This window comes from Parasteatoda tepidariorum, chromosome 8 (assembly GCF_043381705.1).
Source record: "Parasteatoda tepidariorum isolate YZ-2023 chromosome 8, CAS_Ptep_4.0, whole genome shotgun sequence".
Classification (NCBI taxonomy): domain Eukaryota; kingdom Metazoa; phylum Arthropoda; class Arachnida; order Araneae; family Theridiidae; genus Parasteatoda; species Parasteatoda tepidariorum.
In genome coordinates, this window is record NC_092211.1 from 19,674,671 (window position 1) to 19,689,525 (window position 14,855).

Below are 14,855 nucleotides of genomic sequence, written 5' to 3' on the forward strand. Positions count from 1 at the left end.
ATCATTCTGGGAATTTTTCTGATTCAATTACTTATGTATTTGTTTTTAAGAAAAATGCGTTTCTGAGTTATGTCTAAAGAATAAAGTGCTCACGGCATCCCTTGTGCACACAATATATATATATATATACACAATATATGACCAATTTTGAATATCATTAAAGATATTTTGAGTGTCAAAATATGTCTTTATGAATCTTAATCAAAAATCTACCGTGAATACACGCATAGTTTGAAAACGTAAAAATACTTTTAAATTTAAAAGAAAATTAGTTCTGAGTATGTGATATTAAATGATAATTTGAATGCCATTAAATATATCTTGATTTGAGTACTTTACAATACAGTATTATGTAGTATTATTACTCTATCTAGTATTATTATTACAAAACTTTAAAAAAATAAAAATTGCAAATTTATTATTTGTTAATTCTTTCTTATAGATGAAGTAAATTAGATACCAGTTATAAAATAATTCAAATAAATAATGTTGTCAGTTATAAAAATAAATGTACCTAGTTAAACAAGTCAAAAATAAATAATTACACAGAAAATAACTATTAATCAGAAACACATTCACAAAAAAGTTATAGATCAGTTCATTTAGATTTCTATTGAATAGTTTGTCATGATGATTTGAAAGACCAATCAATTTGTTGCCATACCATTACAGAGCTTTATTGTTGATGCAAACGATAAAATGGCACAAAGAGAACAAAGTAACAATTGCTGTTTCAAGTTTCTTTTAATATGTCTCTTAAAGATCGTCGATTTTACAAAATGGTATTTTCTTACTAACAAAAACCGGAAAATGGAATCTATTAGGCAGGAAGTAATTTGTGAATTTTCGACAATGATCACCAGCTGAGGCATTCTGGGATACCATTCGCATAAATATCAGTCATAACCACTGGCAATAAAGAGAGAATTCAAGAAAGCGAAGAAGACCATTACAATCAGATCGCACAACCGAAACAAAACAGTATCGCAATTTCCACAAAAAAGAAAAAGAAAAAAAAAATGAAATAAGGGAAGCAGAAAAATAAAAGAAATAATTCTTTATTTCTCCCCTTTCGAACAAAAGAACACAAAAATGAAGAAAAAAAAAGAACAAAGGAAAAAAAAATCGTGTTTAGAGAACCAAAGAACAGAAAAAGAACACAAAGCCAGGGTGTCTCCAGAGAAAGAGGGGTGGGGGTGGGTCACGTGTGTATATGTAAGTTGTTTCAGTAAATGTTTGCAGGGCGTTAAAATTTAAATGAAGTTAATATGGTGTGTGTAGGTGAGAAGGCGAAACGCTTGATGGGACAGTTTTGCATTGGAATGTCGTCTGCTTCATTCAAATGAGAGAGAATAAAGAGGATGGAATGGGGAATGCTGCATTTGCAAGAATCGAAAATCTTCCGAGAATTCTAAAGGGGTAAAAAGCAATGTTTTTTTTTTCTTTGTAGGTTTCAATTATTGATTGCATTGTTTCGAGTGTAAAGTTCATCCCCCCCCCCCCCAACAAAGGTTTTTTTTTTTCTATCATTTTGATAGTGTTTAGAGGAATTTTAATAACACATTAAAAACTGAATCTTTATTTAAAATTGCGAAATAATAATGAGATTTAACTTTTTCGGAATTTTCCCCTACGTATGTTCGGAAGTTCATAAATTGAAACAAGTTTATTTATAACTCATATTTTTTATTTATTTTATTGGAAGTCGTAGGAATTTTTAGGCACTAACAATTATTTTTTGACGATCGACTTTGTGCCCATGTCGTATTTGAAGGGCCTAATGAAAGGAATTAAATAACATTTAAGAACATTTAAAAAAAAAACAACTTTCAAATGCAAACGCGTAGTGTCCGGAATTTTCATGCGATGAAGAGGATATAGTAGCTAACGTAAGCCTTACTTATAAACTTTGTAATAATAAATAATCATCGCCTTCTTGAATGCTAACGTAAAAATTTAATATTCCTATAGAATACCGCTTAGCAAAACCACTTTTTCAATTAAAATCCGGCTAAATTCAAGACAGAATTAATTAATATTCTAAATTTATAGTTACAATAGGATATTTGTGTCTTTTCATTGTAACACTTATACTATGATTTTCAGTAATGTTCATGCAATTCCAATAAGTTCTTTAAGTTAATTTCAATGAGAATTATTAGTTCCTTTTTTCCGGATGTGTATTCATTCATTTTCAACAAAGATTGTAAAAATATACAGTGGAGATTCCATTAGAAAACCTTACATGTATGAACTAAATAAGGCATACCCATACAAAAAATCTCGTTAAATTCACCCATGATCAATTTACAGATGGTCTTTGGTATGTCTTTTCGGAGATCAATTTGTCGAAACTAATAAATAAAGATCTTTCCGCTCCAGCAGTTGGACTAATGTATTTGGCGTTAAACGGAACAGACCACGAAGACCTGGCAACAAAAGCTAACAGAAGAAAAAAAAAAAAACTTTCTGATAAATGAAACAATATCAATTAATCTATTTCATTATCTCTCCATCTGCGCCAACTATTATCGCCGAATAATGCCAAAACACGTGCTTTAAGTTTCAGTTAGAATAGGCATAAAGAAAAACAATTTATAATCCGTGTAGCTTCTATGGAAGTTACAGAGGCGGTTATTTTCATATATAAAGACTTCCAGCAATCTACGGATTATAATTTGCACAATTTCCAATTATGCTGGCAAGATAATAGGTTCGATCCATGCGCTAATGCTCCTGGTGTGGACTACAAAGACGCCGCGATGTGTTAAAGGAAAACACTTTTGTTCTTATGAAATGCCGCTCTGTTGTCATATTTCAGGATCAGCAAAGCGCGTTTTCGTCTCATTTTAGAAGCTGATTTATTTGGCGTGTCGAAGGATCAGTCGACAATTTTATGAGAAGGATTAAATATTAACTTTCTAAGTTAGTTTCATGCGGAAATGTGAAATGAAATGCATGTTCATCTAATTTAATTCAAACAATTTCAATATTTCATTCATTAAATTATTATAGATTTTTTTTGGATAATCTTATTATAGGGATTGAATCTTAACTTTCTAAGTTAGTTTCATGCGGAAATGTGAAATGAAATTTATTTAACTTATAATTCAAACAATGTCAATATTTCATTCATTAAATTATTATATATTTTTTGGTATAGTCTTATTATAGGGATTAAATCTTAACTTTCTAAGTTAGTTTCATGCGGAAATGTGAAATGAAATGTATGTTTATCTAACTAAATTCAAACAATTTCAATATTTTATTCATTAAATTATGATATATTTTTTTTTGTTGATAGTCTTATTATAGGGATTAAATCGTTAGTTTCATGCAGAAATGTGAAATGAAATGTTTGTTTATTTAACTTAATTTAAACAATTTCAATATCTCATTCATTATATTATTAAATATTTTTTTGGATAGTCTTATTATAGGGATTAAATTTTAACTTTCTAAGTTAGTTTCATGCGGAAATGTGAAATGAAATGTATGTTTATCTAACTTAATTCAAACAATTTCAATATTTTATTCATTAAATTATGATATATTTTCTTGTTGTTGATAGTCTTATTATAGGGATTAAATCGTTAGTTTCATGCAGAAATGTGAAATGAAATGTATGTTTATCTAACTTAATTCAAACAATTTCAATATTTTATTCATTAAATTATGATAAATTTTTTGTTGTTGATAGTCTTCTTATAGGGATTAAATCGTTAGTTTCATGCAGAAATGTGAAATGAAATGTATGTTTATCTAACTTAATTCAAACAATTTCAATATTTCATTCATTAAATTATTGAATATTTTTTTGGACAGTCTTATTACAGGGATTAAATCTTAACTTTCTAAGTTAGTTTCAAGCGGAAATGTGAAATGAAATGTATGTTTATCTAACTTAATTCAAACAATTTCAATATTTTATTCATTAAATTATGATATATTTTTTGTTGTTGATAGTCTTATTATAGGGATTAAATCGTTAGTTTCATGCAGAAATGTGAAATGAAATGTATGTTTATCTAACTTAATTCAAACAATTTCAATATTCATTCAGTAAATTATGGTATATTTTTTTTGGATAGTACCATAGACGAGTAGCTCAAAATAAGAATATCTCACTTTGTTTTTGAATTTAAATTTGGAAACACAATAAAAAAGTTATTAAGTTTTGCAACTAACATAAAATTTAAACGTTATGAATCAATACTTTAATGAAACCTTTTTAGATTCCCGCTTAGGTATTACATAAGCATGTTGAAATTTAAAAATCAGAATTTACCAGATTATTTGAACTCTTTTTAATGTCAGAAGTAATGGCGGTATTTCTATAGCAACATGCACTAAAAAGGGATTATTTTTCAACATTAAATCAGTTGCTGCACAATCTTAAACGAAATTGTAGTCATCTGATCTGCAGTTTTTTTTTCCAACAACGCATAAAAACCATTTTTTCTGTGCAATCAGGATTGAACAAGAATTTTGCAATGACCTCATACAACACCATTCTTTAAGTAATGTAAAAATTTCAGCTTAATTTTAATAGAAAATCTTTTAAGATTTGTACAGTACAAAAAAAAAGTTTTCTCAAAATTGAGCAAAATAGTGTCAAAATAGCTCCGAAACAAGCATAGTCGAAATTAAAAACCACCATTACTAAGTATAGTGAGATGCTTAAAACAGCATATACCTAGTTTCAAGTAAAACGCCTAGTTTAAAAAATGAGTATTCGCGTTATAATGAGTACACGGGGTTTTCAAATTCGACTATACTTGCTTCGGAGAGTCCTATTGGTGTCAGGCTAATCATGAGAGGTTTTGGTGGTCTTCCTTTCCGTGTAACGCAAATGCGGTTAGTTGCTCAACGAAGGCAAATTTTACCCAATACTTGATCTAGGAGAGTTCTGGATTGGAGGCTATGGAGTGAACATTAGCAGTCGTAAACCCAAAAAATTGAGTCGGCTGTTCACCGACTGTTATAATATTGACTGTTATAACTGTTATAATAATGTTATATATACCTCTATCGGAGCTATTTTAACTCATTTTTGCTCAATTTTGAGAAACCCTTTTCCCAGTGCATGAAAATTTAATATTTTGACCAGTACTGATAATCAGCACTCTCCTTTAAAAGCATTTGTAATCATTTTTATTTCACTATGACTGTAATAACATAGAAACGTTTAACTATTTATCTCTCTTTCGTCTGATCACGCCTTTGCCTCAAGTTCCTTTCGAATCAATTCGAAAAACCAATTAAAAGTCTAGACAATTACTTAAGTTAAAAGCAGCAGAAAGGCTAGGAAAGGCGGATTAAAAACCAAAACTATAAAAACAATTTTGATTGCCATTCAAATTTCAATTGATAAGAACCGGATAAAAGTTCTTAGACGACGTGGGGGATGGAAAAAAAAGGGGGATGGCCGCATCCGAAATCGAACACAAAGTGAAAGCGAACGTGCCTAGAATAGCAAGAAGGATTTTCACAGCCCGACAAACAAGTCCCAGGCAACTTAAGGGCAATCGTTTCAAGGTGTTTTCAATTCTCTGTACTCACCCCTTAGATCGGATTAGGAGTTTTCGAAAAAAAATTCTCCAGGGCTTTCTTAGAACGTAATAATCTGTATACGCCTGACCCAAATCCTGAAAATAAAGGTCTGAAAACGCTCTGTTCGTATAATCTGGCGTTTAAGGATCCCTACACAAAGGGAGCTTTTTGTCAAAAACTGCAAAGCTAAAACTTGACTGCAAAGTTTTTTTTTATTTTTTTTTACTCCCTTATACTTTCTTTAAAATCGCATTTAAGTCGTATACACATCTTGACAATAATAACAGAAGAAAAGGGAAAATGGGGTTAAAAAAAAGAAGGTAAGGATGGAAAAGAAATAAATAAAGAAACTAACATAATTCAGCTTTGAATTAATATTCTCGTCTAACTAAAACAACATCAAAGTTTCATTACTGGGGATACTACGTAAACGAATTGTAGAAAAGTTTTACGAATCAACTTGTATTAATGGGATTCTACTAAGTAAAATTAGTAAACGAAAATTGCAAAAAAATTAAAACAAAAATAAAAATTATTAACTCTTAAAAATTAATATTAGAAAGAACTTTATGTTGACAAATAACTAGGGAGTCTCCATAAACACATGATGAATTTTTTGCTAATTTCGCAATTTTAAAATATTTTGGTAAAAAAAGAAAAAATGTAGATTTTCCAAAAATTTTTTATAAAAATAGTTCTTTCTGGAAGTAAGATGAATTGGCTTCCAATAATAGGAAGAATGTTTAGAAATTTTTTCAAATTATTCAAATACTTGGTAAAAATAGGAAGAAATCTGCAATTTAGTAGATGGTAAAAAATTACAGTCTTCTTACACTAAGTAAAGAAGTAAGGTCAAAACTTTCAGAATATGGTAAAATTTATCACGTTTCTGTGCTCTAAGGGAACACCAAAAAGTTGGATAATTTTCATCGAAGCAGTTTGGTAATGATTTTGGTAAAGTTTTTGCTCTGTGTAAAATTAAGCAGAATTGGCACCTATGAAAGTCCTACGTTTTGGTTTTAGAAAAATTTGAATACCAAAAATAAAAATATTAAATAATAATTATTCTTTAGCCAAAAAGACCATTTTCGATAATATTTTGTTGTCAATAACTAATTTAAAATAAATATAATATTTTTTAAAGATTCACTTCTTTTGTTCACTAACAGAGTGCAAAAAGTAATATATCTGAAATGTGAGGGGAATCTGATTAAAAACTTTTTATTTAATTCATGCTGTAATCATCCTCGCTATCAATAATTTCTTGCCACCTTCGTGCAAATATTCAATGCCGGGTTGGGAAAAAAATGATTGGGCAACGTATCTGAAGATGTCATTTTGGTCATCATACAAATGCTGTAAAGATCGGAATAAATGTAAATCTAGTGGCATAATATTAAGACAGTATGATGAGCGAGCCCCAGGATTGGTCTTTTTGATCGACACGAGTTAAAAAAATCAAAGAATTCGAATTTGAAGTTAATAAACCAGCTGTGGTATTTACGAACGTCTGACACACTTGGAAAAATATCGCGAATGTTTTGGTAGTAACTGTTACGTTACTGTTCTAGTGAAACTGACAAATGCGCAGAAACGACATTACTTTACGAACCCTATATGGAATGAAATATAATATCTATAAGAGTAAAAGAACTTACCAATTATTTACTTGAAGTATTGTCAGTCCAGTGTCTTGAGCCAACTGTTTCTTTTGATCTTCGGATGGATAGGGATGCTAAAAATAATAATAAAAACAAAGGATTAATTAAGTTTTATAAGATTAAAACAAACAAGATGGATCAAATTATTTAAACTGGAAAATGTATGAAAATGTTTTTCGCACTAAGTTAAAACAAAAATTTATAATGAAGATAAATTCGAAATTAAGTTTGCATCTGACATGATATTAGATTGTTATCTGTTAATTTTAGGTTGTTATTTTTCTTACGGTAATACGAATTCCAGTCACATTTTGAATTTTTTTTACGGAGATTTTCTGCATTAAAATGAAAAACTGAAATACTTAATATTTCAGTGAAGCTACTTTTTTGTAAAAATATCTAAGATTCTAAAACAAACTACATGATATTAGTTTACCTATTTACCAGAATTTTTTAGATTTTAAGCTTTCAGACTCGAATATTATTTAAGAAACTTTCCAGAATTTTTCGGAAATTCGTGAATGAAAGATTCTTTGAAATATTAGACACCTCCCTGACAATTTTCCATAAGAAATATCTTGCTCTTTTTCTTTAACAAAAACTGATTTAAATTAAAAATTAATGCAAAGAAAATTTTAAAATTTGTTCTTCATGAAATAAACTCAAGCAATTTGCTCTAAATGTTTGCATGCATATTTTATTTAGCGAAATTAAAAAATTCATGTTTAATGACATGTTTCTAAAATAAAATGGAAGAAAAAAAAGTAACAGATGTTAGTAAAAAAAGTTTGAGATATTTAGAAGGAATTCATTTTTTAGCACATTTCTTAAGCTTTCATTCGTATAAAATAAGTTTGAGATGAGTTTTTATGTATTTTTGGTTGCAAAAGCACTGAACATACATCTGGGACACATTGTGCTTTGCGTCTCAAATGTATATGTAGTTGCACAGCAAAAATCAAGTTACAAAATTTCATATTTCATCATTTTATCAGTGTAAAAAATAACAGAACTCGAAGTGCATGTGATTTTTAAAAGTTTAATTAAAATATTTTCTGCACATGTCCATATTTAATTAGTTTTAAAATATGTAACGATGACATATGACAAAAGAAAAAGGCTTTGATCTTTCTTCGATTTATGAAAAAGAACGTAATAATCTTGCCATTGTTTTAAAAACTAGAAATAAAAAATAAAATACAATTATATATTTCATAGATTTGAAAAAGAAAAAGAAATGCCAAAGAAAGTAATTAGCTTTAGCAAACTCTCAAGTGCAAACATCCAATCCTTTTAAAGATTAACATTAATAAGAAAAAGTTAACACAGTGAATGCAGTCAGCATTTTTTGAGTAATTGTTAGAAAAAAAAACTTTCATTAACTGCACTGTCAGAATTAAAAAGACAAAAACTAATGAAATGTTTTTTTTTTCCAATCAACCTTTCTTTTGCAAAATTTATGATTCAAAAACAAATTTTTTTTTCTTCAAGAAATTAAAAAAAAAGAAAAGTTAACGTGCTTGTCACAAAAAGGTTTTAAGAAAATGAAAAGAGGAAAAAGTCTTGGGAAATACATATTTCTAGAAAACTCTGTAGCTTAAATTTAACGCGATTAATTTCAAACGAGAGGGAGAAAAAGGGATTTTTTTTCGGGGAAAAAATTTTGCATAATGTATTTATTTTAACGGATAATATTTCATGGTGTCAGTTATACCAATAATTATTGGAGACATGTAATTTATAATGGTAGGAAGAATAAAAAGCAGATATTTTTTTTACGCAGAAAAAAGTGAATTTGGGGTAGGGAGAATTTTAGTAGGAAAAAAATAAGAAACCTTTTAATGTGTTCGTATGAAATGAAAAAAAGTTAATGACTTTTGTAAGTTTTTTTCCCTTTTTGCACACAAGGAAAATGGAGATCATGCAGTTAGATTAAATACACACCAGTAGAAAAAAGTTTTTTTTTTTCTTTTAACAATTATATGAAAAGTAAAAGGAATAAAAAATTATTTTATGAAAATATTCAAAAAGTTTTTTTTTCTTCTTTGAAATAGAGATTTTTTTAATTTACTAAAAAAAAAAAGAAGAAAGTTAAAAAAGAAAAAGAAAAATGATGTGAATAAAAATACTTTAATCAAAAAAAAAAAAAAAATAAATAAATAAATAAGAATAAATAATAAACCAAATAAGAATAAATAAATAAAATAAAATAAATAATAAAAATTAAAAAATTAAATTGAAGTATATATTTTTAAATTTATAATGTCCTAAATGATTGAAAAGAAACAAAATTTTACTCAAATAAAATTTTGAAACTGAATCTAATACAATTATTTTAATTACTTAACAGAAACTTTTAAATTAAAATTGTTTAGAATTAATAAATTATAATTATTACCTACTATCAACAAATTTATTAATTTTTGAACAATGACTCAAACTAATTAACTGCAAAAATCTTAGAACAAATAAAAGAACGAAAGTAAAGATGAATTAGGTTTAATATTTAAAAACTTCACTCACAACACTAAAGATTTGGTTAAAAAATTAAACAAGTAAAATTTAAAAAAAAGAAAAAGGAAAACACTGTGAAGACAAGTATTTTTAGCTACAAAAAAATTCATAAAAAATTAAAACATTGCGTTGCAGTAAAAAATTTTAAATTCATAAAATCTTAAACGATTAAAAAGAAACAAAGTTTTGCTCAAATCAAATTTTAAAATTTAGAGCAATACAATTTTTTAATAACTTAAGAGAAACTTTTAAATTAATATTATGTAGAATTGATAAATTCTAGTTACTGCCTTCCATTAGCAAATTAATTAATTTTTGTATTAGCAAACTAATTAATTAAGTAGTAACTATAGTTAATAACTTCAAAGTAATTAACTATAAAAATCTTAGCACAAATAAAGGAAAGAGGAATTGGCGTTTAAAACCTTTACTCACTGCGCACATGATTAGGTCATAAAATGAAACAAATAAAAAAAAATGCGAAAAAGTTTATAAATGTATGACGTCATTAGTTAAAAGCCCTCAGACAGAAATATTGAATCAAATCAACATAATACGTATAAAGTTACAATAACATGAATAATTCAACATTTTATGCACGTTCACATTATATTAAACAAGTTTAGATATTCCATTTTATTTTTTTAAATTATACTCCTGTGATTGGTTTTGAATATATCAATTCAGGTTGCAACAATTTTTTTATCAGGGTAGTTAACAACTAAAATGTTTGATTTATTATTTTGAATATTTAGTATCTAAACAAACAAAAAAAAGAAATTATCCATTTTAATTCTTTTTAATGATAAGTTTAAGACACAATGATAAGAATAATGTTCAACTTTCAGGGGTGTATTACAAAAAGAAAGGCATTAGCTAAATAGATTTTTCAATCGCTTATTTTTATTGTAAAATAAATAAGCATTAAAATAATTGCAATAAAATCTATCGATAAAGCTGAAAGTTGATAACTGTCCTACTTAACTCCTTTTTAACTTATCTTTTAAAACTATATTTTTTTTCTCCAAAATTAATAATTAGATATCTGTTATCAATTTGAATTTTAAATGTAAGCAATTCAGATATCTAAGCATTTTATTTATAGACTTCCCTAGAAAATTGATAAAAGTTCGATTGCATTTACATTTTGACCCACAAAAATACCCATAGAGTATACGTTAGAATGTGAATTATAATTCGAAATTCTAAAGGCTCAAATGCATTTTATTTTATGCAAATTCATGTTAATGATACAGTGAAATATAATTCAAAACGTGTGCAATTTAAATTTAAAATGCTTTAAGTACATTTATATTTTACATGAATTCGTACAGACTCGACTGTGGAATTTAAAATACTTTATATTTAAATGTACTATTTTTAAATGTTATTCTATTTAAGAAGGTAGGTTACATATTTCTCTGTGAAATATTTATTTAAACTGCTATAGGTTAAAATGCATAGGCATTTTTATTTTACATGAATTCATATCGATTTCACTCTAAAATATAATTTTAAAATGTTAAAAGTTCAAGTACCCTTTATTTAACAATAGCTCTCCATAGTGAAACAGAAATTTAAAATGCTAAAAGCTCAAAAGAGTATGAATTTTATTTTTCATTACTTCTTACAAACTTCACCGGGAAACGTAAACTCAAATTTAAACAACAGAGGAATCGTCGCAGCAATAAATCCTGAATAAACCTTAACTGAACCTCATAACTCTGTATCAGAGTAAGATTTAAGATACAGATTATTTATATTGCAAACAGATAATTCTTTGCTGTAGATCGCCCAAAGAATTAAGTCCATTAATGATGAAATATTACGAAACCCACCATCAACTAATGCAATGAGTTGAATATATTCAACAAGATACTTCAGTCAGATAAATTTATGGTTCATAAACTCTTAGAAGAAACTGGTTGAATAACCTTTCTACAAGCAAGGAAAAAAAAAGAAGTTTAATCAGTGTTTATAGTTTGGTGAAAGTTTCTGCTTCTGAATCCCGCTCATGAGAGATGATGATTCAAAGTCCATAGAAAAGAGAAAGAGTCTACAAAGACCATCTGGATCAGTGGGCGTCAGCGGTGATTTATTGCAACTAATAGCTCCCCACTCGAAAGGTGTATCCCCCCACCCCTGCTGACACCCTCTGGAATCTGACTGACATTAATTACTTTTCCTCCAGATGAGGATGCTGAAGAGCATCCTGATTTCCGATGACTTTGATGAAAGCAATTTCAAGACTCATATGATTTTCTTACTGTTACTGGAAACTTTAGGTGCTTTAATGTACTTAACGTTGGGTACTTGTGAAATAGGCTTTTTGGTTTTTGGTGAAGAAACCAAATTATAGGGCCAATAAATCAAGATATCTGAACATGCCAGATTTAAGATTTGCATGTTGTTCATTCGTGGAAATTGAGTTTTATTGTAAAGTGCATTGTAGTTATGAGACTGATACATTTTGTTTTTAATTCACAATGTGTCTTCTCCACCTTGGCTATATAGATTGACACATTTGATGTGACAAAGACAAGGCATAAATCGACATGGACATGTTAAAGATAGACCAAGAACAACACCAGCACAGAATGAATATGGAAGAACAAAATGGATGGAACAAATTTTCATGGCTTGATAATCTATGCCAAATCCCAACATTCCTGCTATGGGAAACCATCATTGTCGTCCATGGAAATATCCAACGTAGGCTGTTAAATAAATTAATATGAATTAATATTTTGAACTAGTCCAAGTCTCTAGGATTGTCTAGCCTTTGAAGGCATTTTATTATATTAAAATACTTATTATGTACATGCTTTCTCTTCCGCAGATTCTTGTTTATGTGACGTATTTCATTTACATATTTTTTCATTAAGCTTCACTTAATAAAACAAAACATCAAAATAACTTTGTACCTTTCCGAAACGAAGAAAACGGTATTAATTTTTGTTTCTAAATGGGAATGATACAATAATATAGAATCTGCCTCTTTCTTTGATCTTCTCTCAAGAAAAACTATCTTCTGTTTTTAAAAAAAATCAAAACCAAAAATTAAAGTGTCCCACCTTTTTCTGCACTTCACCTAAAAGGCAAATTCAAAAGTATACCAGCAAATTTCACTCGTTCGCAATAAAATAAAACCAGAAAGCAAATTAAGGGTATTTTGTACATTCACTTCCCTTACAATCTCTTTCTCTACCGAAGGCTTAGCCAACATTTTAGCGGCTTCTCACAACCCAAAGATCTAGCTTTATTCACGCAGTGGAAGAACATATAAAAAACATCCCTCGCCAAAAGAGCTTAAGAAGCCAACTAAAGCATAATTTTCCCTTAGATACTACTTTCTTGCAGGATCGACACGAATATCATAAATCCATTTAAGTTGTACGACTGGATTCAGGAACACACAGAATTGGGAATTGATCATTTCTCAGCTCCGACTTTCCATTTCACAACATCTCCCCCCCCCCATCCCTATACCACCTATAAAAAGCACTCTCTTTCTTGCATTGTAAGAAGATAATGCGATGCTTTTTCGAATTTTCTTCTGTGTGTATTTTTCTTCTTCTTCGTGTTATTATTGTTCTTAAAGCGTTGCCCCCCGTATGAATATATCTATATGTTCAAAATGGAATATGCATGTAAGGGAAGGTTCGTGGTGCTTTTTATTTTCAATCTAGCCTCAAAGCCAGAGTGCATTATTATTTCTTATTTGTGTGGCTGTGTTGTAAGATCGATTTAATTCACACTGCATATCGCAAAGAAAAAAAGGGAAGAAATATTTCTTTTTTTTTCTTCCTTTTTCATGCGACATTTCGAGTTTGCATACATTATTTCGGGAGAGATGGTTTCTAGGGGAAAGATTGAGTTTTTATTGAGCAATCTTTTTTCGGTAGTAAGGAGGTTGATGTATTTTCTCTTTTTATTCATAGTTGAAAATATTCTTTATTTTTTAGTGGTATGAGTTCTTCTCTTTTAGAGTAAAATATGCAAAGCAAAAAAAGGTTTCAAAGACCATGACGTGTTATCTGCATATTGAACTGATCTTCTTACCCATGAGTGATATTTACATGGTAGTAAAAGATTACTTTTATCATACATTTTGAAATTTATTTTCTATGAATAAAATTAGAATTCTAAAAAGTAATAAGGAAAATAAATAATTAATAATATTTTATTTTGCAATACAATGCTCAGTTGCAAAAGAAATTTGCTTATTAATTAAGAGTTAATTTAAAAGTATATCCAAAATAAGATTACCTACCTAGAGTTCTTGTTTCCTTTTAAACTCCTGTTTCCTTTTAATTAAAATATAATTTTTCAACTTATTTTAATTATGGACAACTATTTAATTCATATTGCTCATCCAAAGAAAAGGGGAGGAAATATTTTTTACTGAGCAATCTTTTGCGATATTAAAGAGATTTGTTTCTTTCAATTTATTTATAGTTATGAATAGTCTTCATTATTATTATTTTCTTTTTGATTTACTTATTTAGTTATGTGTGAAAAATTCGACTTTCTTAAAGCAAAATATATACGAAAAAAGATTTTTTAATATTGCATGTCGTGTCACTTTCTTCATAATTGAGCTGATCTTTTTATTGGTGAGAGATATTATTGTAGCTAAAAAATATCAATTTTAGAATCATTATTATGTGTTCTGCGTGAATAAAATTAGAATTCTTAAAAACAATAATAAAAAAAAAACGTATTTATTATATTTCGATTTGAGATGTTTTTTTATTTGTAAATGATATCCCTATTGGTTAAGAGTTGATTCGAAAATAGCTTCAGTTTAAAATATAAAATAGGAAAATTTATAACAAGTCATGATACAAATCTAGGAATTTAAAATTATAGTAAGTTGTATAAAAAGAAATTTCAATATTCTTTTTAATTATAATATTATTTTGCTGGTTAATTACATATAATGATGAGCTTCTACGTTATTATTATATGTATTAAATATTGGAAATTATCCCTTTTTTAGCAAATAGTATCTGATTTATCGTAAGTACCCATTTTATTGTGAAGAGTACTTGCTTATAGTGAAAAACATTAATTTTATAGAGAAAATTATAAATTTAATAAAAGAAATAAACCACTTTAAAGCAA

At 28.0% G+C, this 14,855-nt stretch overlaps 1 protein-coding gene across 6 annotated transcripts in view; it reads right to left on the bottom strand.

Moving 5' to 3' along the window:
- The window catches only part of LOC107439560 (homeobox protein Meis1), a 271,514-nt gene that overhangs the window by 83,608 nt on the left and 173,051 nt on the right, over nt 1-14,855 (bottom strand). For all 6 annotated transcript variants that reach the window (XM_071184435.1, XM_043052522.2, XM_071184434.1 and 3 more), the window contains exon 8: nt 7,212-7,288. In XM_071184435.1, coding sequence (XP_071040536.1) covers nt 7,212-7,288 — 77 coding nt within the window. The remainder of the gene's footprint in view (nt 1-7,211; nt 7,289-14,855) is intronic.